We start from the raw sequence: 27,577 nt of genomic DNA on the forward strand, positions 1-27,577 counted from the left end.
GCTCTTCAGCTCAAAACCCCATAAAATAACAGCCTCAGTCACAAAAAGTTGTCAAGAACTAGATCTCATTCTGTTTACCTTAAATAATTTCTTTGGCATTGCAACATCTTTTACATTAATCGAAGGAAACATGGTTAGATTCGAGTAGGTGCTATGGTACCTGGTGGCATCACAATCTTTCAATGTTTTTTTTTTTTTTTTTCCCAATCTGCTTAACAGGAGGATTACCTTGTTTGGGTGTTTTGCCTTTTTGGAGAGCAATACAATTCTTTAGATATCCTGTCCCAAGCACTTAAAGATAAAACTGATTCATTCTTAACCAAGTTAAAGTAATTTTCCTTGATTATATTTCCACGCCTTTTAATCATAAAAAGTAATCACATAAAGAGAAGTTAATTTTGGAATTCTGTCATTGATTCTCTTATTTATTGCTTCCCGAAAGTCAACAAGTGTTATAAGTTACTTGATAGTTATGAATGATTTGGAGTAATTGGGTTACTTAAAAAATATAAAATGTAAAACCAATTAGATTCCTACTTCAACACTGTAAATGTTACACTGTTAATTACAGCAGCATACTTTTGTTAATGAAATCTAAGTGACAGACTACCAGTGGTGATGGAGGCTGGCTGTTCAAAAAACTCAGCTGTTACTCTACCTCAGACAGTGTTTCCATTTCTACAGCTCTTGTTTTGTTCATTTGTTTTTGTTTGTAAAAATGCCCATTGTCATTGGATAATGAAATCCCACTCATACCAAAAGTAGAACAAAACAGAAAGAAGTTAGAAATCTTTTGCAACACCCTTCATGAATGTGTATTTGCCAAATCATTTGTGATCATCTCTAGAAATACGAGAAATTCATTGTCCTTAAATATGAGCTTCTGTCAAGCCTGCCATTAAGGACATATTTAGATGAAATTTAGCCAAAACAACATAACACATTTCTTCTGCAGTACAGCCCTGGTGCTGTGATGTTAGTGCATCCATGCTTTTGAACAGGCCACATGTGCCAAGAGGCAAGAGCTCAGCGTGGCCTTGGAGCAGCTGTCAGTGACTGTTGCCATTCCCTGAGGTGCCAGTGTTTTAGCCCTTGTGCCAAAGCAGCTGCCAGCAGGACTTCCTCATATTCACTCCATGTCTATTGCCTTGGCCAAAACTGAAGCCTTCCTGGAACCTTAGGAAATCTGCTCAGTGAGGAGAGAAGCAGAGCCGCAAAATGAAAGTTAACACAAATGTGCACTTACTGTACTGCTCTGTGGAGTGTGGAGGAGGTAGCCAGCACTCCAGCATGCCTCAGCACAGATCCACAGCCCGTATCCAATCTGCTGACTGTGTCAGGACTCATTTTGAAGCAGCTCATACACTTTCTAAGGGAGCTTCCTGATCAATCCATTGTTCCCTTTGATCATTAATTTCTCAACCACATGGTTAAAGCATTTTTTATTTTGTTACTACTGTATTGTGCAATTCCAGTTTCAGCAGTGAATTATTTTATTTGGGTCTCTCAGATTCACAGGGCAATGTACTCTGTCAATTGAGCTTTATTTCATGAGCTTATTAGGTAAAAATCAAACCAGAGCACCCCTGAATATGGACACTGGCCACAGCTTCTCTGTTGGTGGTACACTCCGTGCATGAACTTCCCATCCCAGCAGGAGCAGGCCTTTCCTGAGTGTCCTATAAAAGGGTAAAGCCTGGAAAATGTGGAGAGTCAGGTGCTTCCACCCCAACAGGAGGGCTTGAAGGATGTGAAGGGAAAAAGTCACTCAAAGCATGCAGTTGGTAGCTGATGAGGAAAGGAAAGTGACAGGCCATCGCCAAACCAGCACCACTCCAGCTGCTGGTACACAGTTGTCCACAGACAGATATATACACAGAATATAAAGTAGTAATAATAATAATAACAATAATAAACAATGTTCAATAATAATAATAACAATAATCTTGTTCTTTGATATTGCATTCTTATGCAGAATTAATTTTTTTTAATCTCATTTTGAGGCACCTTTGCAATACCGATAATGAAATGGGACCCAGAACAAGTCCTGATTTGTGCACAAGAACTGAAAACGAACATTTGTAGAAACTTCATCCTTGTTCACTGAGTTCATTAATGTTCAAAATTTTCATGCCCTTTTAAGTAAAACTGTAGTATGATATTAATTTTTAAAAAAACATACTACAGGGATGATTTGAAGGACGTAAGTGTTGCTGTACATCACTCTTCTGTCATACAGGAAATGTCTCAGAGCAAAGGGCCACGTCACCAGTTTTTTTCTATCTACTACAAGTGAAGCAAAAGCAAAAATCAGCAGAAGGAACCAGCTGAAATATGGATCAGCTTTCATCTGTGTGTAGAGCTGTGCTGCACAGAGTGGAAAGCTAATGTGATGAAACAGCAGCTCAAACTAAATGGGGAGAATCTGAAAGAAGTGAGCAGGAAGTAGCCACCTAAACTGTGAAGCTGTGATCATGCCTGTGAGGACACCACCTTTCCTGTTTTGGGGTGGGGTGGGGGTTGGAGTTTTTTGTTTTGCTTTGGGGTTTTTTTGTTTTGTTTTGTTTTGTTTGTTTTGCTTTGGGATTTTTTACATTATATTAACTATTTCCTCTTAGGACAGTGGTACACTTGTCCCAGGGAATGGGAGTACTACCTTCTGTTCTCCTTAGCTCAGGGGTCAGAAATCTCTTTGCTTGGGATTTGCATCTGTGTATTAAAAGAGAAGAGCATACTAGGAATTTGGAAATGATGGCTGTATTAATGCTTTTTCTGCCCTTCCCCTCACCATAGATAGATCCTCTTTCTCCTAAAGAATATGTTTTGTGCTCTAAAAAGAAGCTGACCTACAGAAATTAAGTCATTGATTCCTGTATCCTTGTTAGACCCATGAGAAAGTCATCTAGTGTTGCAATGCCACAGAAAACATTTCCCTGCTTCTGATACTGCTGCAAGAGAGTATGAGCCAATGGTTTACTCTATATCTGGCCCTGCTGGTGGGCTCCCTCAGAGTGGTTACAGGAGCTGAGGTTTTGCGTGGTGAGAGGAAAGAAGTGCAGCTGCTGCTGCCAAGAGGATTTATTTGCTCTGTCATGCAGCTGCCAGTAGCGGTACTCCCTTGCAGAGCCGCACCTCCGTGGCGACTCTTACACGAGGAATGAGCACATCTATTTCCTATTGCTGTCAAGGAACGTGATTAAACATGGCTCTGAGAGCTGGGAAATAGAGATTCAATGACGGTGGCACTTAGCACTGATGTCTCTGCTACTGAGCATAACCAGGGTTTGCAGTGGTAACACTCCAGGCTTCACGAGGTCTCCTGGACAGAACTGAACTGCTCTGCCTGAAGTGATGCAGGCAGTTTTCCAGAAGTGCCATCTTGCAAAATGCTATAGACAAGGGCAGTTCCTCAGTCTGTGTTTAAAACCTGCCAGCTGGGTGGCAAAATTCTTCTTCAGTGTCTGATGGGACCAAGAAGACACATTTCTCGGTATCGTCCTGCAGCAAGAAATGTATTAAGATTACATGGGTGAGTTGCTCCAGCTCTCAGAAACCCAAAGGAGATCCCAGGGAATTCAAGCACCTGCTGAAGCAATGGTTGGGTGCAGGAATGGCACTGCCTCTGACAGGGACTTTGGTGGCAAAGCCACTGGCTGCAGCAGCCATGCTGGGCCTGTGGGGAAAACCACAAGGCCATCACTTCCCAACCAGTTCATGTCCTGGCCATGCTCTCCCTCAGCTCCTGGTGCTCCTCCTCCTCCTCACCAGCACAGCGAGGGAAACTAGAACGTCCTTGGCTTGGGGTAAGCGCTGTTCAGCAACAACAACATCATCATCACTGTTATCAACATTGTTCTCACACTGAGTATGAACACATGGCACTGTGCCAGCTGCTAGGGAGGCAGTTAACTCTATCCTAGCACAAGGATTAGGGTTAGGATTGGGAGAGAAGCAGAGTGATAACCTCTCACCAGAATGGGGTGCAGAAGAGCCGCCAAAGGAAGAGGGAGGCTGTAGAAAGACAGTGTAACAACTAGGGGAGAGTGCAGGCACAGGACACTGCCTGTTCAGCTGGAATGACACCAAACAAGTATTTCAACCACTGCAGCCACTAAAAAGAAAGTGAATTTCTCCCATTCTCACTCAGTCTTCCCTCAGCTTCAGTTTTCCCTTTCACTTGAGAGCATGTGCAGGATATGCCCCTGTTTCTGTCCCTGTCTCCTGATGAGAGAAGGGAGGAGGCAGAGGAAGCCTTGATGTCCTCCATGTGGGGAGTGGGTTGAGATATATTCCATGATCTTGGCTCTGTTGTGCAGACCTTGGCATGGAGCACACATGAGCATTAAAGGCATTGCTTTTTATAACCATGACAAAAAGGTAAGGTCTTCAAAGAGTGACTGTCAGCACCCCTGAATTAAGCCTCATAGATAAAGCTCCTGATTCTGCCACAGCCTTGCCAGTTGTTCTCTAAGACTGGCATCTCTCCAAGTGGCACATGGATGCCCAGTGTATCTGACAGAAAGAAGAGAATTATGAAAGTTTTATTAATGACAACTTACTCACTCAAGATCATCCTATTTTCCCAGCCAGTTCTTAGAGATGGAGATAAAAAGGTCCCAGTTAAGCAACTGCAGAAAATGCTCTAGGGAAAGGCTACACCTACCATCTTTTCTGAAGCAGATTTCACTGACGTAAAAAGCTTTGGGAGTAAAGCAGTCCATGGTTACCACAGAAATAAACACTCATGCTCTCTGCTTTTCAAAAAGCTCTATTAGAGGGGCAGTGCTCTCGCCTTAATGATGACCCCACTTCCCAGCTTCATGACCTTCCTCTAAAGTCAAAATCTCTGACTTCCTACTCAAAATAACTTTTATTTTCATAATTATTTTATAGCAATCTTATTGTTATGTATGACTGCATTGTCACATTCTATTTGGAACCCAAAGTGACTTGATGTATTATGGGCCCAGGCAGTCCCTCTTGCTCTAGTCCCCAGCCATATCCCTTCTTTCCACTTGGATGTATAGTGAGAGGGGCCACATAGGGCAGAGTCCCAGTGACTGAAACATCTTTATGGTTTTCTGTACCAGCTCTAGGGACTTCTTATGTTGTGAAGTCTATTCCCAAATTGTATTTTGCTTTAGTAAATTATGGAGGAGTCAGATTATTATACTTAATCCTGGAATATGCCCCTCCAAGATCCTAAAGTTTCTGGCACAGCATGTAACTAATTTCTTATTCTGGGACAGGGATAATCTTTGGATTTCTTGTAGCACCTTTTTTCTCCCAGCAGTCTATCAGACTCTCCAGAAGATGAATTCCTGACGGGGCCTTTGTTCCTGTTCTGCTGGTATCTCTACCCCAGCTAACTGTGTCTGTGTTGTTTGTTGCAAGTGTCTGTAATCTCCACAGGTTTTGTGAAGAAGCCGCCTCCTCCGTCACTGATGCACTGCCTCACAGTGACCTCTTGTGGAAATTTTAACATTTCCAGCTCGTCAGGGAATGTAGCATGAGCTACACATATGTTAAGACTACAGTTTAAGCTTTGGAGTAGACCAGTTAATGTGTAGTGAAGTCCCTGACAGATGAAAGCAAACCTCATCTGATCTGCCCCCTGTGCTGGGGTCATGAAAAACATTTCTTTCGTGCTTTTAGTTGCCATCCATCATTTAGGAGGACTGACCATATCAGCTATACTGGGAACAGAGGCAGTGAGTGGTTTGGCAGCAGCTGTTGGGCCTCCATAATTTGCTGTTATTGCCACTTGCCATGTGGGTGCCTGAGAGACCACATCCCTAAAACCCTCTGCCTTGGTCATTACTTTTTTTGAAGTCGTACTTTGTCACCACCATCCCTGGGTATGGATCCCCGAGGATTATTATGAACAGAGAAACTCAACTAATTGATGTAAAACAGGTGTTGTTTGTGCATTTAACTGACTCAGAGTTTGCTTTGTCCAAGTGCATTTTCCACAACCTCTTATATACTCAGTAGTGCTCCTCTATTTCCTCATTTGCTTTCTTCTTTCCACATAGAGACAGGCTGGCTCCCTTTCTTTTCCATTTCCTTTATCTTCATTGAGGTTTTCTTCTGGTTTTTACTATTTCTGGTATGTACTGGGTGCCTACTGCAAACAGGCTGAAGAACCTCTTGGAAGGCATTTCCACTCACCCTTGCTAATGACTCCAGTGCTCACTCAGCTTCCTTTGCATCACACTGCGGGTGTCCCCTCCATCACCCCGGGAAGCCAGAGAGCCTCAGCAGCCCAGTTTCTGCTGGATCTGCTGCCAAGAGCTTTTGGGGTAAGCTCTATTCCAGCCTTCCAGCTCAGAAGCCCTTTTACACCTTTCCTGTGACTTGCAGCTCACTCTGAAGACTTTCAGGCTCCAAATACAGCAGCGATCTAAAACTGAACTTGGATTTTCTCTTAAGAGCCCAGTAAAGCTACTCACCATTTCACAGGTGTGTTTTGTGCACATACATCACTAGTGGGAGCTAACTTTCTGTCCCACTTTTTACTCTTTAACGGCTGCCAGAGCTGGATGGAATTTCAGCTAGCTGGGAGGACAACAGCTAGAAGTTTCTGCCTTTTCTGCACATCATAACACCTTTGGGGGTGTTATAAAGCAGGAGATGACGGTTCTACACACTGCAGGTGCAGCCTGGGTCGATTTTTCCTTTTGGTTTCTTTTCGAGAGCAGCCCCAGCTGAGCCTGCTTTCGGCCGAGCATCCAGCGGCGGTGCGCAGGGACAGCACTAGATGGTGCCGTCACACCAGGGCAGCCACCGGGCCCTCCGCAGGGATCGCATCTCCCGGCAGCATCCCCCTGCAGCATCCCCCTGCAGCATCCCCCGGCAGCATCCCCGCAGGCAGCGGGAGAGCCAAAGCAAGGGGCAGGAGGGAGGCCGGCAGCCCTGTCCCGCAGCTCGTCTCGGAGAGCAGAGCCTTTGCCTGGCGGGCTGCGGAGCGCTCAAAGGCACCAGGTCCCGAGGCTGGCACGGGCAGCTACAGCAGGGAAAATACGCCTCGAGGGGATGGATATTTTGGGTCCCCCGCAGAGCAGCAGCGCTGCCAGGAGAGACCCGTGAGCTGAGAGCAGGTGGCAGAGAAATTTCAGCGCAGCGGAAATGCCGACGCTTCCCTGAACACCGTGTTCCAGCTGCGCCAGGGAGTGCAAGGCCAAGGGGAAGCAATTGTTCGAGCTTCAGTGCAGCTGCTGAAGTTCCCTGTCCCCAGGTCCAGAGAAGGGACAGAGCCTGAGCACGTCCCTGCCAGAGGGAGGGTGCACGTATGCACCACATGTGTGTACAAACACCAAGCCCACAAATGTCCCTCTGCTCCTCCAGCCCACAGGACTGACTTAGGAAGGAAGGGCTGAAAAAATATTAATTCTCCAAGTATCACCAGTAATCTGTTTAGCTGTCCTCCTCTCTGCTTAAAAACCAGAGTATCTTCTCACTTTAGGGACACTCTGTTCTCATTGTTTGGTTACATTTTGAGATCACAACAGAATTAGAAAAAGCTGCAGATTTTTCCCCAGAACATAAAAACAGTCTAACCTCAGCACTGCTCACTTGACAGTCTATTTAAGGCTCCTCTAAGCTGAAGAATCATTAATATTTCAGTCTAGCCCATTTAAAATTCAAACATAACCTTCTAAACTTTGGTCTGTGTGCTATATTTAGAGTAGGAGCCAGGTAGAGGCTTGTGGTGTCTCCCTTTAGAAAACAAGTAATGAGTAGGAAAATTAAGCTTCACACTTCAAAGATCATTATTAGTTAACCATACACTTTCATGTTTCTTGTTCTTAGCAATTTTTAAAAGCCCTCTTCTCTGTCTTTCCTCTTTCAGAAAAACTAGCTTCACACAATCTTTAGTTCATTGGTGTTACTTTAAAGCTATGAGCTTATCTTTAAAGTGAAGATACTCTTACTTCAAATGTTCCTATGTATGTGTGAACATATTCTTTAAAGAGCATTTCATCCTTGAGAAGCCACAGTGGCTATATTATTTGCATTTCTGCAAACAGGTCACAAATTCATGTTCAATAAAACCACTCATTGTTTTCCACCTCATCTAAATCTTTTTCTGGATTTGCAGATTGTGGAGCCTCTCAGATTTTTTTTTTCTCTAATGCCAAGTTTGTCATAATAAACATTCTGTTTCCAGTAGCAGCAACCTTACATCACTTGATGCATGTTGGTCTCTGCTCCTGCAGTCCTCTAGCTGTGCTCTTGTGCTTCCCTGCTTGTTGTCAGTGCCACTCACCACCACTTTCCTGCTAATTTCACTTTGTCTCTCAATGGCAGAAGTTAATCATTACCTTTCCTAGTTTACAATTCAAAATTCGAGTAGTATTTTTTTCAGTGATATGCCAAGGTTCCTGGTGTCCATGGTATAATATAGAAGTATAGCAGGTTCTTTGTCATAGCACATCATCACTGTGTTCCTGTACATTAGTCAAAACTAAAAGTAGGATTTTGAGAACTTTTAAGCAAAATCATCTCATCTACTTGGATTGTAAGGTTTGATGCTACCCAAGTGATCCAAGCTCTCAGTCAGAAAGAGAAAACAAAATGTGATGCCTCTTCTATTGGAAAAATAAATAACTAGTAACAGGAAAGTCCAGAGCCTTGAGACACACCAAGGAATATTTACAGAAAGAACTATTGTATCTGTTCTCTTCATGAGCAATTATTGCCTATGAGGGAAAGAAAACAAAACAGTAATTTCAACACAGTCAATAGGCTGCCACAATTAATATGAGCCCATAATGAACATGAGCCTGCTTCTACTGACTGGTGCCAATAACGGCTCAAGGGGTTTGTCTGCTTGTTTGGAATTTCTAAATTAAATACGCTTTTGTATGAGGAACTGTAAGCAATATGCCCAGCCTTCGCCACATTGTTCATTCTGATGTAGGTTTCCCCCTTGCATCTGCAAGGCATTAACTGGCTCTACTGTGGGGAGGAGAGAGGATGTATGAGCTGGAATCTGATTGCAGGATCACAACAGATTATGCAAAAATCCAATAAAAGCATTTCCCCAGCAGCGAGACTTATGCCAAAGAAAATAATGCTATTTTCAAGATTATTCAGCAAATATTCTTGTTTAGAAGAGTTCATGTCAGCTCCAGAATAATGGACAGGTCATTTGTCCTTGTAATTCTTAATCCTGATCATGAAATGGTAGTGAAAACATTATCTGGGAGATTTGAAATTAAAAGTAATTGGGCTAAGAAAACTTCCTCTGAATAAATAATGTTTCCCCCTTGCCCCATCTTCATCTAGACTTTCTGTGGAGCTGTAACCTCCCAGCCTCCTCTACATTAGTGAGCCAGTCTTGAAAACTTGACTCTTTTTGGCCCTGGGCATGCACCACCCTCAGACCCTGGCTGAGAATCACCTCTCTGTCTTTTTGCTACCCTCATGGCCACCTTGGAACAGTGAAAGGGAGACACATTAGTACAGGTGGTTGTGTGTCAGGATTTCTGCTTCATACAGCAGCTTTCATGGGAAGTAACAGGCACCACGGGCTGTCATGCTGCCTCTGGGACTGTCTGATGGAAATCTCCAGAAATTCATTTAAAAGTTCACAAGGAACCTCCTAACAAAGCAGAGACAGCTAGCTCAGGCAGGGGGGAGGAGACCAAAGCACTGCAAGGCCCCAGGGGAACACTTGCACTGGGGAGAAGGCAGGGATTGCTCCCAGGCTACTTCCTAAAGGCTTCCTGGGATTTCTGCCTTCCAGGGCAGCAACTGGCTTGCAAATGCCTTGCAGTTTTCCACAATTCCCTCTTGTCTAGCAGCTTAGAGAAAAGGCTTTGTGTTGGTGATCCTTCCTAGTCTGGTGCCCTTGTAGGAGGGACAGAGGCCTATCTGTAGAACAGATGATGAGGACAAGGTCAAGCTGACACAGAGACCATTCCCAGGGCACAGCTCCTGTGGCATATCAGACTTCTGCTCCCCTCCTTCCATCGTATCATCACTCCTTGCCCTGCCCACTGCAGGGGGTGTTGGAACCAGACATTCTTCAAGGTCCCATCCATCCCAAATCATTCCATGATTACACATAGCCTTTTCAAACCCTGGAAGTGGATGTCATTTTCCAGGGGGAATAGGAGATGCTTCCTAAAACTGTTTGTCTGTTTTAAGGAGCTGATAGTAAGGATGTTGAAGCAGAACAGACACATGACTTTACTAGAACCCTACCTTTAATTCTTTTGTAAAGTGCCCAACCAGAGATGACACCAGCCCCACACCAGGTGTTAGATTGTGGTGACTGTTTCCACCTTGTTAGACAAGTATCTTGAAACGTCCACAGAGCTAAGTCACCCTTCTTTATCACATCATTCATCTCCCCACCAAACTAGAGCTCCAAAGCCTATACTGCCAATTCCACCGGCCTTCTGCTCCACGTTACTCTTCATTCCAAGCCACATCCTTCCTTGTGAGGCCATCAGCCCCCTCAGGCCTGCTCCCTTCCCATGTGGCAGCTGCGAATGACAAACATCCAGCGTTCAGCATCCAGACATGTTCATCTCAGGAATCCTCTCTGCTTTTGGCAAGCCTCCTGCCCATCCCCAAGCACTTGCTGTATCCAAGCTGTGCAGGTTCCTCAATGAGCACAGCTGCCTCCCATATGCTCTGGCTTGCATGGGAAAACCAGATCCACTTCCACAGCCTGAGCTAACAGGCAGGATACTTGAGCTGTTGCCAATAAAACAGCCCTACCAGAGGAAACAGCAGACAAACTTCCTCGGGATGCAAGAGGCCTGGACTGTAGTTAGATGCCTGTTCAGGGATTTCAGGCATCTAACTAACCAGTATAAATGCACAAATCTTGCAAACAGGGCAGCAGAGGCTGTGTAGACCTTGAGCACAATGTTGGGAAGGAGATGGTGGCTCAATTTGTACCTCCAGATGCCAAAAGCAGACAGTGAGATCAGGTCCCTGCAGTATAAGCCCCAACACCATACCAGAGCAAGACAAGGGACAGGCTGCATGCAGCATTCCAACATCCCTGCACTTGCTGCAACCAGTACAGCTAAGTACAGCTATTTGCAGATACAGGATTTAGCATTTTGGCTGATTGGAAGTCACCAATTCCTACTAAACTAGCTCAGGTGTGAATCTGTCTTGAGATGGGAACACTGCTAATCAGCCTCAGTTACAGTACACTAACAGCTAGAAAAACTCTATGCATGAAGTCCAAGGTCTGCTAACATCAATAACCAGCATACACAGATTTTTCGTATACCCTCACTAAGCAGAGGTGGGGAAGCCTAGAAAATACTAGTTATGGGCCTAAGACCCTTCATCTGCTAATCTATAACAAAAGTTTTGTAGATATTTATGTTGCTTTGTTGGAGTTTTCTATACTTTAGTCACACTAGAAAGGCATGATTTACTAACTTTACATTCTGGCTCACTGAATACTGTTTCCTATATTGAATTTAATAAAATTATTTCAGTCTTCTGGAGTACTCAATTCTTACTTCTTCTGAAATATGCATATTTTATTGAAACTTAGAGCCAAATTGTAGTTTAATTCTGCAACTAGCTTCTTTAATCCACATCAAAACCTGAATGTGAATTCTCAGGAGCAAATCTAACTCCCAGAAGATGAAGCAACCATCAGAAAATAATTTACATTAAGCAAGGTGAAAAAAAACCCACCACATACACAGGTTAGAACAAATTTGTAGTTGCATTTTATTTAATCAATGAAAATCTACCTTAAAAACACAAAATCAAATTTGGTAACCCAATACATTGGATTAGAGAAAGCTTCAAGCTTTTAAGCACAAGCCAGAAGTCACAGTCTCAAGGAGAGTTTCAGAGGCCAAAGCAATACACTGGAACAAAGTGGTATCTTTTTGTGGAGACATGCTCCCTGCACCATTAGCGTGGTTTTGGGCGCAGCAGGATTTTTTAGCTGTCAGTTATAAAAAGAAGCTTTTGTATTTGTTTTATAGTTAAGTCTGTTGCATTGCTTACCTAGGCCCTGGATTAATGGACAAAACAGGCAAGTTAAAAGCCCTTGCCTGCCCAATTACTACCAACAGACAATTTACATTGTGGTAAAGCTAGCTTTATTTAAATGAGGTTCAGACAAGAAATAACTTTACATATTATTAACAGCTTTGGAGCTACAAACGTAAGAATCAGGATTACACAGGTCATGCTTTTGTTACTTTGTTTTACCTGCTGCAGTTATTGCAATATGGCTTAAGGTACATAGGTATACAGTTTGTACAAATTCAGCCAAGTTTGCACTTGTGAGGTGTTACTAAGAGCATCATTACCTTGCAAGCCAACCTAAACGTGGGGAAATCATTCGAGGCTTTTGGATTTTCCCAAAGCTAAGGGGGAAAGCTGCCAGTAACAATGGACAGAGATAGACTGGATTGTTTGAAACCACATTGTTTGGCTTTAAATATTTATATAACTTGCTCTGAGGTAAGGAAAAATCTTTTGATGCTTCCACGCAGGGCAGCACCAGATGGTGCAATCACACCAGTGCAATCAGTCACATCGCTTGCTGGATGCGCAGCCTTGAGGGGAGGGAGCACCTGCCGTAACAAGAGCATTTGTACACTAAAGTTGATTTTAAAATAAATTACTATACAGGCATGAGAGTGAGCTATTGTTCAACTTGATGGGCATTGGTTTCACAACGTGCGATCTGTAACCTTCACTTTGGAAATCAGAGCTGAAAGTACTGACTTGTACCCCTTGTTCGATTTTAACGTAAACAACAAAGGAGAGGACCAATTCTTGCTGGGGGGACACATCCCAGGACTCTCGGTCTTGGGGCTTCTAGGTATCTTTATATCACCCTGCCCATTCTGGTTTCAGCTGTTGCCAGTCCAATCCACCTTTCATGAAGCTTTTAAAGACCTCAATACCCCAAAGTCTCATCAGTTTTTTTGCAATTCAAGGCAGAACTCATCTCCAAGTCCTTTTTTTCCCCTTCTTTCCTACTCCTGCCTCAGAAAAGACAGGAGAATTGTCAAGAGAGGGGAGAATTTCAGAAAATGGTGTGGTGGGAAAACAGTTCAGGCAGGGGTTGGGAAAGGAGGAAGTGTGTATGCAGGAAAGATGTTAAGACATTATAGGGCAAGGAAAGGCTTCAGGTTGGATGGGGCAGTGACCAGAAATCAGCAGAGCTTGGAATGACAGGGGTGAGATACAAAGGCGGTGGCACAAGAACAAGGTGACAGTGAAATGGTGTTGTCTGGAGGGTTCTCAGAAACCAGGGAGGGCTGCAAGTAGAAGTGAGCAGTGGGTCAGGTCAGGACTCTCCTTTTGTCATTAGAAATTTCATAGTTCTACATTAAAATCAGAACTGGGTTTAGAATATACATATAAATATTCAAAGCAAGACAGCCAAACTTTTTTGAGAAATATTACAGGGGGAAAAACCTGGAACAATAAATAGGAAACTACATGTTATCAATTTCTGCTCCAATAGTATCCATTTCCTCTCCAGGCTACTCTACAATATTCATTTAAGGGAATGCCTAAACAGTACAGAAGTATCATTGCTCTACATTAAAATCAGAACTGGGTTTAAGACATACATATAAATACTCAATACATTACAGTCCAGTCCTGAGACCTGAAGTCTGGAACAACAGAGGAAGGGTATTTTCCATCTCCTTTCAAGATACACTGTAGAAATAATTTCTGATAAATCAGGCCTGCACAAATACAACTGAAAGATGGACACAGATACCTGAATGGGACTGAAAGGCAGCAAACCTGAGCACCTTGCTCAAAAATTTGTGCGTGATCCAGTTCCTGCTGTTTGACAGGCATATCCAGAAGTCTCATGTGTTCTCATCAGTCAGCCCTCCTCTTCCCCTCACACACAAGCTGAGCAGCACATACGGCCACTCACAGGTCAGATCAAGGCAGCTAGGAAAGATGTCAGGGGTAAGGGAGACCACTAAAGAAGGGAGGGAGACTCAGGGACAAGTGAAGGGATTCAAGGAGATTGGACAGACAGGACACACATTAAATGAGGGGACAGTAATAACCATGGCGAAAATTCTAGCGGTCTGCCCAGTCACTCAGTGGTGCATCTCCAGTCTTAATGGATTATTTTGGGCAGAGACAAATAACCTTCAAATGGAACACAGGTATGGATACAGCCAGTATTAAAGGCATTGGTTTTTTTAACAAAAATGGCAAGGCGAGGTCTTCAAAAGAACAGATGTTAACATCCAAGGATAAAGGGTAGTGAGTAAAGCTCCTGGTTCTGTGGCAGGATTGTCAGTTGTTCTCTAGGACCGGCATCTCTCCAAATGCCACATGGACGCTTCGCACATCTGAAAGAAAGATGACAGTAAAAAAGATTTAGTAATGACAACTTACTTTCCCAAGGATATGTTATTTCCCAAGCAGTTCTCAGAGATAACGGTCATATGACTTAGTGAAGCAAGTGCAGTATATATGCTAGGGAGATATACTTGGAATGTGCGATTCACATTCCTCTGAAGTGCAAAGAGCTTTGCACATGAGGCACTCCAGGTTTACCATGGAAGGCAGTACTCACATCATTTAGGATTTTAAAAAGAGCTCTGTTAGAGACTGTTTTGCATATTAAATTGCATACATTAAATGTGTCATGTGAGTTCTTACCTAGGAAAACTGGAAAATACATTTACTATCTCCCAGAAATACCACACCAAAATATAGGCCAAGTCCTAGGCCACTGAAGTGAGGGCAGCCCCTCAGCAAAATAATAAAAACTAAATAAACCACCACACCACATTAGAGAGAACAGTTTAGAGATCCTCACAACTATCTTAGAAAAAGAAATAAATTACTGGCTAAAAATGCTACTTACATTCAAGGCGTCAGAGCCACTGAGTTCTGACTTTGTCTATCACAAGATGTTCCTTCTTGACAACTGTCATCCTCCCACATTTGTATTTTCCCATCTTCCACTGGTGAGTGATATGGTTGTTCTTCACTTTCTCTGCATGTTTGCTGTCCTGTATGCTGGTCCGAGATTTCCATAATGTACCCAATCTCTTTTTCCCTTAATTTTGGTGTGTGTATGTCTAGGGTGTCTTTGGTTGAATCTTCTGAAGTACTTTGTTCCAGGGCTGATTTCTGAAGTCTCACACTTCCCCTTGAAATGTCTTCAGGACTTGTTGCATGAATTTCTGCAGACTCAGTTAAGGTAGCAGTTTTCACTATTCCTGGTTGTTTGAGCTCTTGTTCTTTACTTTGTATCTCTTCCTCTTTTACTGGAAGCTGTTGATCTACCTGCATACTTCCCAGGAGTTCAGGTACAATTGTATCTGATGGGCTTTTCCCTATGGACTTAATGCTCTGCTCTGACTCAAGGGCAGCCGACTCTTCTGTCTCTGCAAGTTTGTCAACAGCTGACTGGATGGCATTCAGTACAATTTTTGTACTCTGGGACTCTATGATCACAGACTGAACAACATGCTTCTGAAATTCTGGGTGGCTGGGAGACAGACTGGGACTGGAGGGAATACCATTGTGTTTGGCTTGCTCTGTGCCCTGGGGCTGCTCTTGCTCTTCTGATACTCCGTTCATGGAAGCACAAGTTACTTGAGGCTTGGGTGCCTCCACACTACCAAGCTCTGCAGTCCCACATCCTGAACAGTCAGTGTTAGAAACTGCGACCTCTTCAGAAGCCATCTGCTCTGGTGTGGTTGCCAAGGGCTGCACAGTTTTGGCTGTCATGTCTGCGTGTGTCGCAGTTTCTGCTACAACGTGCTCTCCACCTGCTGCAGCTGCTACAGCCACAGGTGTTTTCAGAGCCCCCACGCTTTCAGCCTGTGGAGAGGCTGAATCAGAGCCTTCCTCTTGCTGGACAGCAGTTGAACATTCATCACATCTCACAGCTTCCTGTTTTCCACATTCAAATACTTCTTTGGCTCCTTCCAGCAATTGCTTGTTTTTCTTATCTTCTTTCTGGACGCCTTGACAATTCAAGGTTTCTCCAAGTTCTTGTCCTTTTCCCACAGTCTCTTCTCCAGCCAAGCTGCTGGGTGTTTCACATTTCTTAGGACTTGTATCAGCAATAACAGCATTTCCATTTTCAACGATCTCTGGGCATGCAGATGCTAAATTAGATGTCCCATCTGCTTCAACCTGCATGGGAGCCTCAGCAACAATGGAAGTGCTCTCCAGACATCTTTCAGATTTGAGCACAGCACTTTCCACTTTGCCACCTTCGGCTTCATCACTCTTGGAGTGGGTTTCAGTTGTTTTGTCTCTGCATTGTGGCTCTATGATAGGCACAGAATCTCTTGCTGCAATGTCCCTGTCAGATCCATTGCTTACACTCTGCTCAGCATCTGCAGCTGCTTCTGAGCCAAGTGTTTCTGAAGCAAGGGCAGAGGTTTTTCCCTTGCTCTGCAGTACAACCTCAGGAACAGTGACTTCTTCTGTGCCACTTACTCCGTTGAGCACAGCATCATCTTCCTCTCTCAGGGTAGGTGTCCTGCTAGGACCTCCTTTAGTACAAACTTGCTCTTCTGAGTCAGGAATTCCATCTTGTTTTTCAGTTTTAACAGCGACCACTGTGACGACTTCTGCTTCTGCACATCCCGATTCCACAGTAAGCATTCTGCCCTCTCCTTCAAGCTGCACAGGCTTTTCAGCTGTAAGCTCCAAGGATGAGGTTTCATCCTCTGTCTTGTCCTGAACCTGTGGAGAATTGCAACAGATCTGTGAAAAAGGGTGCAAGTAAGGAGTGACCAGCAATGTTCTAGGTGAAAAACTACAACACCCAAAAGGACAAGAGTTATGGGAAAAGTGCAAGGTGATGACACAGAGATCAGTAGCTCACCAAGATCCCAACTTGTGTTGCTTCTGAGGACATGTAGCTTATTAAACAAAGGGCAACCTTAAAATTAATTAAAGGAAGGGACAGCTGGCAGCACCTGAAACAAAGACTAAGTCAGAAGATGAGGATGTAGGGAAGAAGGTAGGAATGTGCTAGCCACACTAACTACAGCATTTAAAGTTGGAGAGGGTGGAGTTATTTCATGTCCTCCCTCTGCAGAGGCACCTCAGCTTCACCTATATTTCTGCCTACAGCTGAAGATACTATCCACTGTGTGTGGCGTCACATGGATGACATCTGTATCTCAGGGGTTCATATATCATCTTCAGTTACTCTGTGCAGTGCAGAAGCCCGAATGGCAATCATTTCAGTACCTCTGCATCTATGCACACCATCTCCCACTACATTTCTGCAGGCACTGCATCCACTCCACCCTGCACACAAGCTTCAGTGCCTGCTGCTTCTAGACACCTCTGTGTCTCTCACTGGAAATGAACTTTGGCTATCTCAGGCTTCACAAGGAAGGTCCTTGACAGTACTATACCTACAACCTGGTTCTAAATGAGGTATAGCATCTAACACTTGCTGATTTTTCTTTTTGACAAATCAATCTTTGTGTTATACTCAATACTTACTGCAGGCTTTCCTTCTGGAGCACATTCATCTCTTTTGTCATCCAGTGTCAACTCTGTAACAGGCAGTTTCTCCTGTTCTGAAGGCTCCTGCTTTGCAAACAGCTCTTCATTGGGAGTGATGGCTTTGATGCTGTGAAACTCTTTGTCATGCGATAAAGTTTCTTCCTCTGTTGTCCTCTGCACTTCATCTACTTCTTCACTGTCTTCTACATATCCTTGACATCCTTCTGTGCTTTCTTCCATGGCAGAAAGTATTTCACTTTTCTCTGAACCTTCAGGTAGAACACTCTCTTCAACTCTATTTTGGCCCTGAATGCTCCCTTCACTTTGCTGGGGGCCATCCTCTTTGTGTTCTTTTTCCAAGGACTGTTCAAGCAGAACAGTTTCCTGGCCTACAACATTCCCATCTTTAGCAGCAGTTTTCACTTCTGACTCAAGTCCCTCCACTGTTGTAATTAGAGTTTCTGTTGCAGCTCTTTCACTAACCAGCTGTGTTACATCTGACTTTACTCTTTCAGCAACTTCATGAAGAACTTTTTGCGTCTGTTTGTCCAATTCTTTCAAATTTTGTTCAGTGGCCTCTACTTCTTGAACTGGTGTAGCTTCCTCTGTAGTATCCGGGGTTTCTAACTGTGAAACAGCAGAAACCATCTCAGTTGTCTCCTCAGCAAGGGACACTTCCACTGTTTCTTCAGCACAGGAAGGTTCTGCTGTCTCCAGAGCAGTCACTGCTTCAGAGGTTAGCTCAGGCTCACTAACCGTGGTGTCATCATTTACATCCTTTCTAGTCTCTGGCACTGTCTTAGCAGCTACCACTGCATCCTCCACAGTAACACCTGGTTCAGCTGTTTTCTGAGTTTCTTTCTCTTCATCTTCTCTTGCCTGCTCAATGCACTCTGTCAGAGCAGCAGATATCCACGATGGTGACCGTTCCTCAATGCTGGACACTGCCCTTTCTTCTTCCACAACGGTAACTGCATGTACCATCCCTTCAGATCCTTGCTCCACCCTTAGGGTCTCCTCTTCTCTCATCACTTCAGCATCTTTCGCTCGCTGGGCTTCCATTTTCTCCTGTTCTGCTGCTTCATATTCAGACAAAGGAACAACAGCTGGAATATCAGAATCTTCTTCAGCTGCTTCTGCCATGTCTTCTCTTGCTTGTTTAAGATGAGCTGGTTCTGTCTTTCCATCTGACTTTTTCTTCCTACGCCCAGGCATCAGTTTTCTAAATGGAACCCACGATTCATCTTTTCCAGGCTCACCGTCCGATGTGGAATGCTCCAGGCTAGATCCTGCAACAGAGTCTTCAGGTCTCTCTTCCATTCTGGTTTTGGATCTCCTTCTTGGAGTGACTAACCTTTTAAATGATTCCCATGTTGAAATACCTTCACTTTCAGATGGGCTGCAAGCTTGTTCTGGAGAAGAATTCCCTTGTCCTTGATCACTCTCCTGAGAGCTAGTAAGAACTGCATCTGTTGCTGTTTCTTTGCTCTGTCCAGACTCTTCTACTTTTTGGCCTTCTTCATCAGATGATGATGACTTCCTGGCTCTTTTCTTTGAAGAACCTACACATATAAAAGTTTCCCAGGACATAGAGGCATCAACTTTTCTTTTGGGCTCTTCTGTAATTTTCTCTGGTTTCTGGTCAATCCCATTTTCTTTTATTTCTCCCTGATTCTCATCAACAACATTTTCAGTTGCAGGTACTGCAATACTCTTTGTCTTATCAATTTCTTCTTCTTTATCACTCTCAGAAGACCTTCTGGCACGTTTCTTGGGAGTCACCATCTTTTTAAACGATGCCCAAGGTGTAACAGTTTCTCGTTTTCGCTCCACATCTGGAATTGCGGCATCTTCACTTTCAGTGACCTGTGCTCCATCTGCAGATTTTTCCAAAGAGGGAATTTCATTCATCTCCTCAGGAGAAGAAGCAGAACTCTCCCCCTTTTGTTCTTCTGGGCTATCTGGGGAATCTGATAAGTGCTGAATTGGTTCACCCTGTTCCCCCAACTTAGATTCTTCTCTTTTACCTTTTTGCTTCTTTCCAGACAGTTTTTTCAATCCAGTACCTGTAAAGAGTTTCTTTAAAGGGCTGCCTTGTAGTTTAGTCTTTTCTTGAGAAGACAGGAGTTCTGCTTCATTTGTGATACCTTCTGGAGGCCTCTTTCCAGCTGCCTCTTCAGAAGTTATTTCCGTGGTTGTTTCGTCTGGTTTAACGGTATCAGTTGTATCTGTTCCAGGTTTTCCCTGTATTCCTTCATCAGTGGGTTTGACTGACTGTTGATTATCCTCTGTGTCACCTGAATGTTCAGAACTAGAAAAGGACTTTGATTCAGGAGCACTCAGAGTCGACTTTGTTTCATGTTCTTTGCTTTCTTTCTTCTCTGTGGTTCTATCCAGAGCTCCTTCCTGTGCAACATCATCTGCTGTGGGTGACATTTTCAATTCTGCTTCCTCGGTTTTTTCATCTAATGTCTCTTTCCCAAGTAGAGCAGGTTTACTTCCTTCTCCTCCTTCAGATTTTTTAAGTTGATCACTAGAAATTTCCATTGCCACAGATCCTGTTTCAAATGTCTCTTCAGAGGCTATTTCAGTTCTGCCATCTATTTCAGACTTCTCCATTGACTCCAGTTTTTCTCCCACAGGTAAGACTTCTGACGATGTTTTCAATTCTCCATTCACACTGTCAGTGACTAGAGGTACCACTGACTCTGTTTTTAGTGGTTTGTCAGTCACCTCACCTTTCTCTCCTTCTTCAGTTTTTTCTTCCTCTTTACCAAGATTTTCTGAGACTTCCACCAGTTTCCCTTCTTGATCATCTTCTTTTCCCTCTGCACTTTCTTTTACAGCTGCTGCTGCCAGGTCCTCTTTTTGTCCCTGCTCATCACGCTTGACTATCTCTTTCTTTTCACTTCCTTCTACTCCTATGGCTGCCAGAGTCTTGTCTGACTCCTGTGTTTCACCTTCAGTTCGCTCCTTCTCATGTGCTTCAATAGTTACTGCTGTCACATTCCTCTCTTCATCTTGCTTCTCAGACTCAGGTTTCTCCTCCTTTTCACTGATTTCAGTTGTTGCTGTTGTCCCCTCTTTTTCTTTCTCCTCTTCTTTCACAAGAGACTGTTGTTCATCTTCTGTAGGCTTTCTAAAACTCTTCTTTTTTCTAAATCCAGTCCATCCTTGAGTAAAAAGTTTTCTTAATGGTGATGCAGTTTCAGTGGCTAAGGCAGCTGGCTGAGAACAAATCTCATTTGCTTCTGGTATTTTAGGAGATTCATCTTCTGTTTTTTCATTTTTCAGTGCATCTTTGGTATTGTCTTCTGCAGAGAGTACATCCTCAGGCACTGCAGTTTCTTCTGAGCCAGCTTCTTTTTCATCATCAGCCCCTTCAGGGACCTGTGTTTCCTTTTTTACAGTAAGCAGCTGAACTGGTTCTGACTTTCCTGTCTTTTCCTTCTTCACTGTGAATCTGAACCCAACAAATTTAAAAACCTTTTTAAAACCCAGATCATAAGACTGTGGCTCTGCCACCTGGTCTTCTGTAACTTCTTCCACAGCCGGCAACTGCTTAATTGAATGAGCATCCTCCTTCTCAGCATCTGCACCATCCTTGGTGCCCGAGTCAGAGGGATTTGTCTCCATAGTTTCAGTGTCTTCCTTCAAAGTTACACTGGAATGGTCTGTTTGTCCAACTGTTTAAACAACAACAACAGAAAAAAAACCTAGTTAATTTCCTTCTAAATTTAATGTTATATTATACCTTTATATATTTTTTCATTATTACCAATTTTCATAAACATTCTATTATTATCTGTGTACCTTTTCTATACGCTACTAGTACATTTTTAAGAATTAGTTTTTGTTCTACCATTACTGTAATTGTTTTCCTTCTTTACATCACTGTACAATTCTTTGCACCGCTTATTTGCAAACGCACCTTTCAAGCTTACATTCTCTTATTCTATTCCCTGATTCTATTCCCTGATTTTGCAGTTCTTTTTGTGTGGTTTGTTGTTTTCTGTTGTGTTTTTTTTTTTTTTTTTTTTTTTTGTGTGTGTGTGTGTTTTTTTGGTTTTTTTTTTTTGTTTGTTTGTTTGTTTACTTTAAGGCAAATTCAAGTAAGAAAAAAAATTCTATCACAGACTATACAGAATAATATATGCAGTTATTCCTGAAGCAAAGCTCAATAAACATTTCCATGCAGACAGACACATCTAAGGAAACCCAACAAACAAAAAAACCTGCAAACATAACAAAACATTAAAAAAGGCTACTGACCTAAAAGGATGACAAGAAAAGCAAGCTTATTTTACAGCTCTATCCCAAAAGAACAGTAAGATGTGAAAATGCCTCATGGGAAATTACCTGTTTCTCTAAAAACCTGTAACCCCTACAAAACAGTTATGTAACAATATACTGCTTTGAAGATCACGAATCTTTAGAATTCTCCCATATAATAGATGTATGCATGCAATTTACATACAGCAATTCCACATTGCTTAAAATTAATGAGGTTCTTATTATGCAAGAATGTAAAATCCTCCACTTCTCACATGTCTGTTTGCATTATCTTTTCTTTGAGGACAGTTTGAGCTTTTCCTTCAGGTCACTGGCAACACCCCTCTCTCTTGGGATAATTTAAGTATTACTGCTCCCCTGGCCAACTCAAGTTCAGAGACAGGCATGTAAATTAAATCTATAGCATATTCAAGACACCAAAAGATTTTTGGACTTGGATGCTGCCAGGATTTCAGTTTAATATTGTTCTTGACCCTATATTTTGTGCAACAGGTGAAAGTGGAAGGCCACAAAAGGAACATACTCTCCTCTCTGACCAAACCTGTTAGAGTGCCAAGATAAAAAAAATAAAATTATTTTAAAATATTCAATGCTAAACAGCAACACTCTAGAAGAAGGCATGGGCCCTTTCTTTTAAGCTGTACATGTGTTACTATAATGCCCAGAGGCAGGAGGAGACAGCTTTACAAAGCATGTGATCACCAACTTCCCTGAAGTGATGTGGTTTTTATTTGAACCACCTTGAAGCTGTCTCTGACTCTGCAGCTGGCCCTGCTTTGCTGGAACACCTGATCTCCAGAGGTCCCTCACAGGCTCTTGCCTGGTTCCCCCTGTATTAAGTGCTGCTTCTTCAGAAGCAGACAGACAGTGCAGCCCAGGTAAGGCTGGAGCTAACCATACAATAAGCAAAACAAAACCTACAAGGATACTGGCTTCTAAACGCTATGTAAAGGGCAAATTATGTTTCATTATCAGCAGCCTACTGGTTGTTGTTTTTAAGTCAACATAAGCAAAGCTTTTTGTTTTTCCTTTATCTAACAGTTTAATATTATTTACCTCAATTGTTAACTCCTAATTCAATTAAATGCCTGACCTCTACTAACATGCTAACTCCCCAAACATTTTACACCAGAGATGTTAGAACTGAGTCAGGGAGGAGGGAGGAGGGTAAGACAAAAGAGACATTTTGAAGAAGCAGCCAGAATTTTTAGTCCATTGGTAATATACCTCTTGCAAACACCAGAACAAGCCACAAGCAAAGTAACTCTTATTAATCAAACATTACATTTTGTTTATTCAGTTGTATGTTGAGACTATACAACAATAAAGTCAAGGAACCACTTTTGTGTCTGTGTTCATTTATTCCTAGGTCTGGAAATAAAGTTCTTGTCATTTCCATAAAAACATGTAATTTAACAGAAAACCATCAAAGACTTAATGGCAATTCACAAAGTTAGAGGCACTTCTTCAGATATTATCTTCATAACATCACATATTTTATAATTATTTAGTAATAGGTACTTTAATACTTTCTTAGCTTTTTTACACTAAAAGTGATTCTTCTGGCTTAATCAGCTATGAAGCTAAATGCTGATCATGTAACACTGAATAAAAATTTGCTCATGAGCCCAGCCTCTTAGCATCTGTGCTGGAAACCAGGTCTACAGAGTCCTTCTGCTTGTCTCAGCCCTGCATTAATGCCAATGTGCTTACTCTTAGACATGAAAATCTCCACCTGACATGAGTTAGATAAAGGTAGACTGAAATACAGGGCTGAGAGACAGTGGGGAGTGCTGGGTCTAAGTGGGAAGGACCAGAAAGACAGAAAGGCAGAGGGGAGTGGAGAAGTCAGAAGGCACTTGGGACTGCTAAGCAGCCAGAGACATGGATTTCTACAGGCTCACCTTTCCTCTTGGACACATTCCCTGTTGGGGATGTTTGCCCTTCATAATTGAAAATCCTAAGGTTTCAAAAAAAACATAAAAAGGTGACATTTCTTTTCTTATTTATTCCTAAAGTTTTCCAAATTCCCTTAAGGAAGCATCCCTTTGAACGTTTCCTTCCAAATTTGTCCCAAACCAGCGCAGGTGTTTAGTGTAAATTCAGTGTTTAAGATGAGTTTCAGGTATTACAGATAAGTGGGATTATTGTAAGAGTGGAATGATAAAGAATTTGAATAAATGAGGCATTCCATTTGCAAAGAGAGGTAAGATGTAAAACCGGTACATAAAAGTGTTTCCTCATATTTAAGATAAGCATTCAAAGGGGTTGTGCTTATTCTATTTATAAAATGATGTGTTTATAACACCCTAAGACGAAGACAATGTCTCTGTAAAATGTTTTGCAGGTGAAAAGAGCTGTGACTATTAAAAATATGAAAGTATAGGTATGTATTAAGATAGCAAATGCAATCACAAAAATAGAGAACAGAGAGAATAGAGGCAGTGATAAACTTTTGAAATTGTTAAATTAAGCTGACAGTAATTAGGTCTTCCTTTTGAGTGCATCCAGCAGACATGTTACCTTGCAATACTTCACTAAACACAATGCAAAAGGAAAAAACTAACAGAAATATTGACTGACTGAAGACACATTTATTAATACCAGTCTGAAAAGTCCCAGCTATGCTACAACACATCACACTTCCATCTCTCCCTCATGGTGCACAGATGACATACACTTCCAGACCTAGCCCAAGCACTACTCCTCCCTTCAATTCCACCAAAGCATTTAACCTGTCCAGAAGGTATTTCGTCCCCAAGATAACATTCCAGTGTCAGCTGTTAAGTGACCTGCTGCTGTTGCACCCAGTCTTTACTTTATCTCCTTCTTTAACATTTTAAAACCCTGGAAGATTCTTTAAAACTGAATTTCTGATGCTCTTCCTCAGCATTTGAGGAAAGAGGTGGCACTCAGGAAATTTACCTGCATGTTGTGAGGGGGCTGCCACTGTTGTATGACAAAACTCCAGAAACACAAATATCCAAGCTGTATTTTCACAACGTATACACCTGGAACTTCGTATTTAGCAGTTGGATTCTATAGCAATGTTTTTATTAATGACACTTCAGTGCCCAGTTTTGAAAGCACCTTTAAGAAACACCAGACAGGCTCCATCCAAACAGCTACCAGAACAAAACAAAACAAACATAGTAAAATACTGATAGGAATAACATTTCCTTAGGTGTTTCCTGAGGAGGGCTTTACCTTACCAGTTACGTGCTAGCCAAGGAATAGAATACAACAAAAATATACCTAGAGGAGGTGATAAAGATCAGGGGTGATATCATAAAATTGATACACTTTGCTGTTTAAATCCACTGTGGCTAAGGACCAACACTGAAATTCTATTTTAACTGCTTACATACCGGTTAACCTCTCAAATATTTTTAATTGAATCAAGGTGCTGCTTGTGTTTTAATAACTGCAAGTTCTATTCTGAAATAAACTTTCAAAACTGACAGTCTTGAGGACTCAAAGGTGCTTGATTTCACAATTTCATAGAGACTTAGTCCACTGTAAGAATTTATTTCTATTTTCTCAGGAGCATGCCAATCAGTTGTTGGAGAATTAGTATTTTCAGAATGACTGAATTCCTGTCTCATCCCATTAAAAATAAAATGAATAATTAAACTCTTCTTTTTGTAGACTGACAGACACTATCAGCAGTGCAACTTAACTGCTCCTGGGTCTCGTCTCTCTCCAGAAGTAAAAGTGTTTTTCTCTCCTGGTAGATGCCGAAGAGTTAAAAAACCCCACTCTGACTGCAAGAGTTAAATCCACAGCACTTCATGTGCTCGAAGTCAACCATGTCAACATCTGGAGTTGGTTGACTTTTCCCCCTAAGGATTTGCAGCACGGCGCTGGATTTTTTCCATGAATTCCCTACATTCTCAATCTCTCAGATGGATGTGACACACACCCAGCGCCCACCTCGCAAACTCCTCTGGCCACGGCAAGGCTCCAGAGGACTTTGTGCTTTATTCAGTGCATTTATTCAGTGCTTAGGGCCAAATCGTGCTTTTGGTCACATACACAACTCTCTCACAAGGTTCGCGTGAGCAAAAGCAAATGCTGCAGCCATGAGGTGTATTTTACAATCATTTGCCACCATTGTGTCTGCATTTGCTACAAATACAACTTATAAAAGAAAAAAAAAAAACAACCCACAAACAAACCACCAGCTACTGCTCTGAAACTCATGACAAAATAAAGGCCGTTAAAAAAAACTGAACCAAGCTTGTATGTCAAATGCAGTTCTCTTAACTGCACAATTCTTCTAATTATCATTAAAAACATCGCTGTCAATATAAAGAAAGGATAAAAATCGATAGAAGTAATTAAAAACCTAAAAACTAAAATCAGCTTGAAATTACAGTATCTATAAAAAACTTACCCTGAACAGATTTATTTAGAATAAACTAGCTGTTTTGAGCATTTTAGCATTAAAAAAAGAAAACCAATCAGTGCTTTTAAGCTTCCACTGCAGAGTGCACAATTCTGATTATTTTAATCAAAAGTTTCAGAAGGTTGGGTTCAATAAATCAAACACACAACTCACTTTGCAGTAACAAAATAACACAGAAATATGATTATGTGTTATCCTTCTAACAATTTAACTTTTTTTAAACTACAACTGTGACATTGCTCCTTCTTAACAATGTATTTTCCACAAATTCTTTCTTTCTTTGCCTGCTACACACTGTATTTATTTCCACTTCAATGTACAAACAATTCTTCCATAGAAAGCACATACTACATCCTTCTCCATTCTATTCACTCAATTTTCTAAGGACTGACTTGCCATGTCCATTGCAGGGAGCAAGTTCTTTCAGATTAATTAAATAATGAGGGAAGATTAACAGAGACTTTTGCATGCTGAATCTCACTGTGCATCCATGCAGCTCATGAGCTTTTCAACCATATTCTTATTTCAAAGCTTTTGAAACAGGTACTATTTAGTCTTCAGTTCTCTGGTACTTAAGTGGCAACTGAAGAGTTGGGTTTTAAAATCTCACATACTTTTGCGTTCATTTTTAAAAACAGAAAAAAGGAACAAACTGCAAAATAGCTATTATTTTTCATGGCTTTAGAAAGCAAATTTTCATGGCTTTAGAAAGCAAAAGCAGCATCCCCAGAAAACGACATCACAGAAAAGTAACTGAAAAAACAAACAAACAAACACTCCCAAACACACAATCATTTCCACTGTGCTGCTGTAACTTTCTAACATTCCCCAAAAATCTTTACTTTTAGAAGATTTTGATTTAGCTGTACTTGTCTGCTCCAACCCAGAGCTTCTCAAATTCCAATTCTGAGCCCAGCTTCTCAAATTCCAGCAGGAAAAGTTATGTATTTCATTTACTCTAAATTATGATATTTCTTTTTTCACTTCAGTGTGTCAAGAAACAGCCCTAAAAATCAGAAAAAACGGTATAGTTCTTGTTTTAAAACAAACAGAAGACTTTTAAAGCCAGAAGGGTGATTAGCTATGGCTTGGATATAGTTGCTGTAGTTAAAAATTCTTCATTAAATACACTCACAATAAGAAACTGCTCTCAGACTGGCACAGCTGTTCTGTTTGGGAACCAAACCAGCGTGCTACAAATATTTATGAAATTTCATGGTTAGACATGCTGCCCACATCTCACATTCACTGACTTGGTTCTGCTTCTTAAAATAAAATTTATTCACCGAGCGCAAGATAGATGGAACTCTAGCACTTGGGTATTCGAGGGGAAAAAAATTCATGGCTCCATCAGCAACAAGGATGGGATAAGCAATACAGGCCAGTAAACGCTGTGACATT

The 27,577-nt window shown here is 42.0% G+C and overlaps 1 protein-coding gene across 3 annotated transcripts in view; it reads right to left on the minus strand.

Annotated features, from left to right (window-relative positions):
* Window positions 1-11,703: 11,703 nt before the first annotated feature.
* The window catches only part of AKAP12 (A-kinase anchoring protein 12), a 30,966-nt gene continuing 15,092 nt past the window's right edge, over window positions 11,704-27,577 (minus strand). For all 3 annotated transcript variants that reach the window (XM_083855991.1, XM_083855989.1, XM_083855990.1), the window contains 3 exons: window positions 17,473-21,161; window positions 14,858-16,698; window positions 11,704-14,336 (listed from right to left, as the gene is read on the minus strand). In XM_083855991.1, coding sequence (XP_083712117.1) covers window positions 14,860-16,698; window positions 17,473-21,161 — 5,528 coding nt within the window. In that variant the 3' untranslated portion in view covers window positions 11,704-14,336; window positions 14,858-14,859. The remainder of the gene's footprint in view (window positions 14,337-14,857; window positions 16,699-17,472; window positions 21,162-27,577) is intronic.

The sequence above is a fragment of the Zosterops lateralis genome (assembly GCF_965231275.1).
Source record: "Zosterops lateralis genome assembly, chromosome: 3".
Lineage (NCBI taxonomy): Eukaryota > Metazoa > Chordata > Aves > Passeriformes > Zosteropidae > Zosterops > Zosterops lateralis.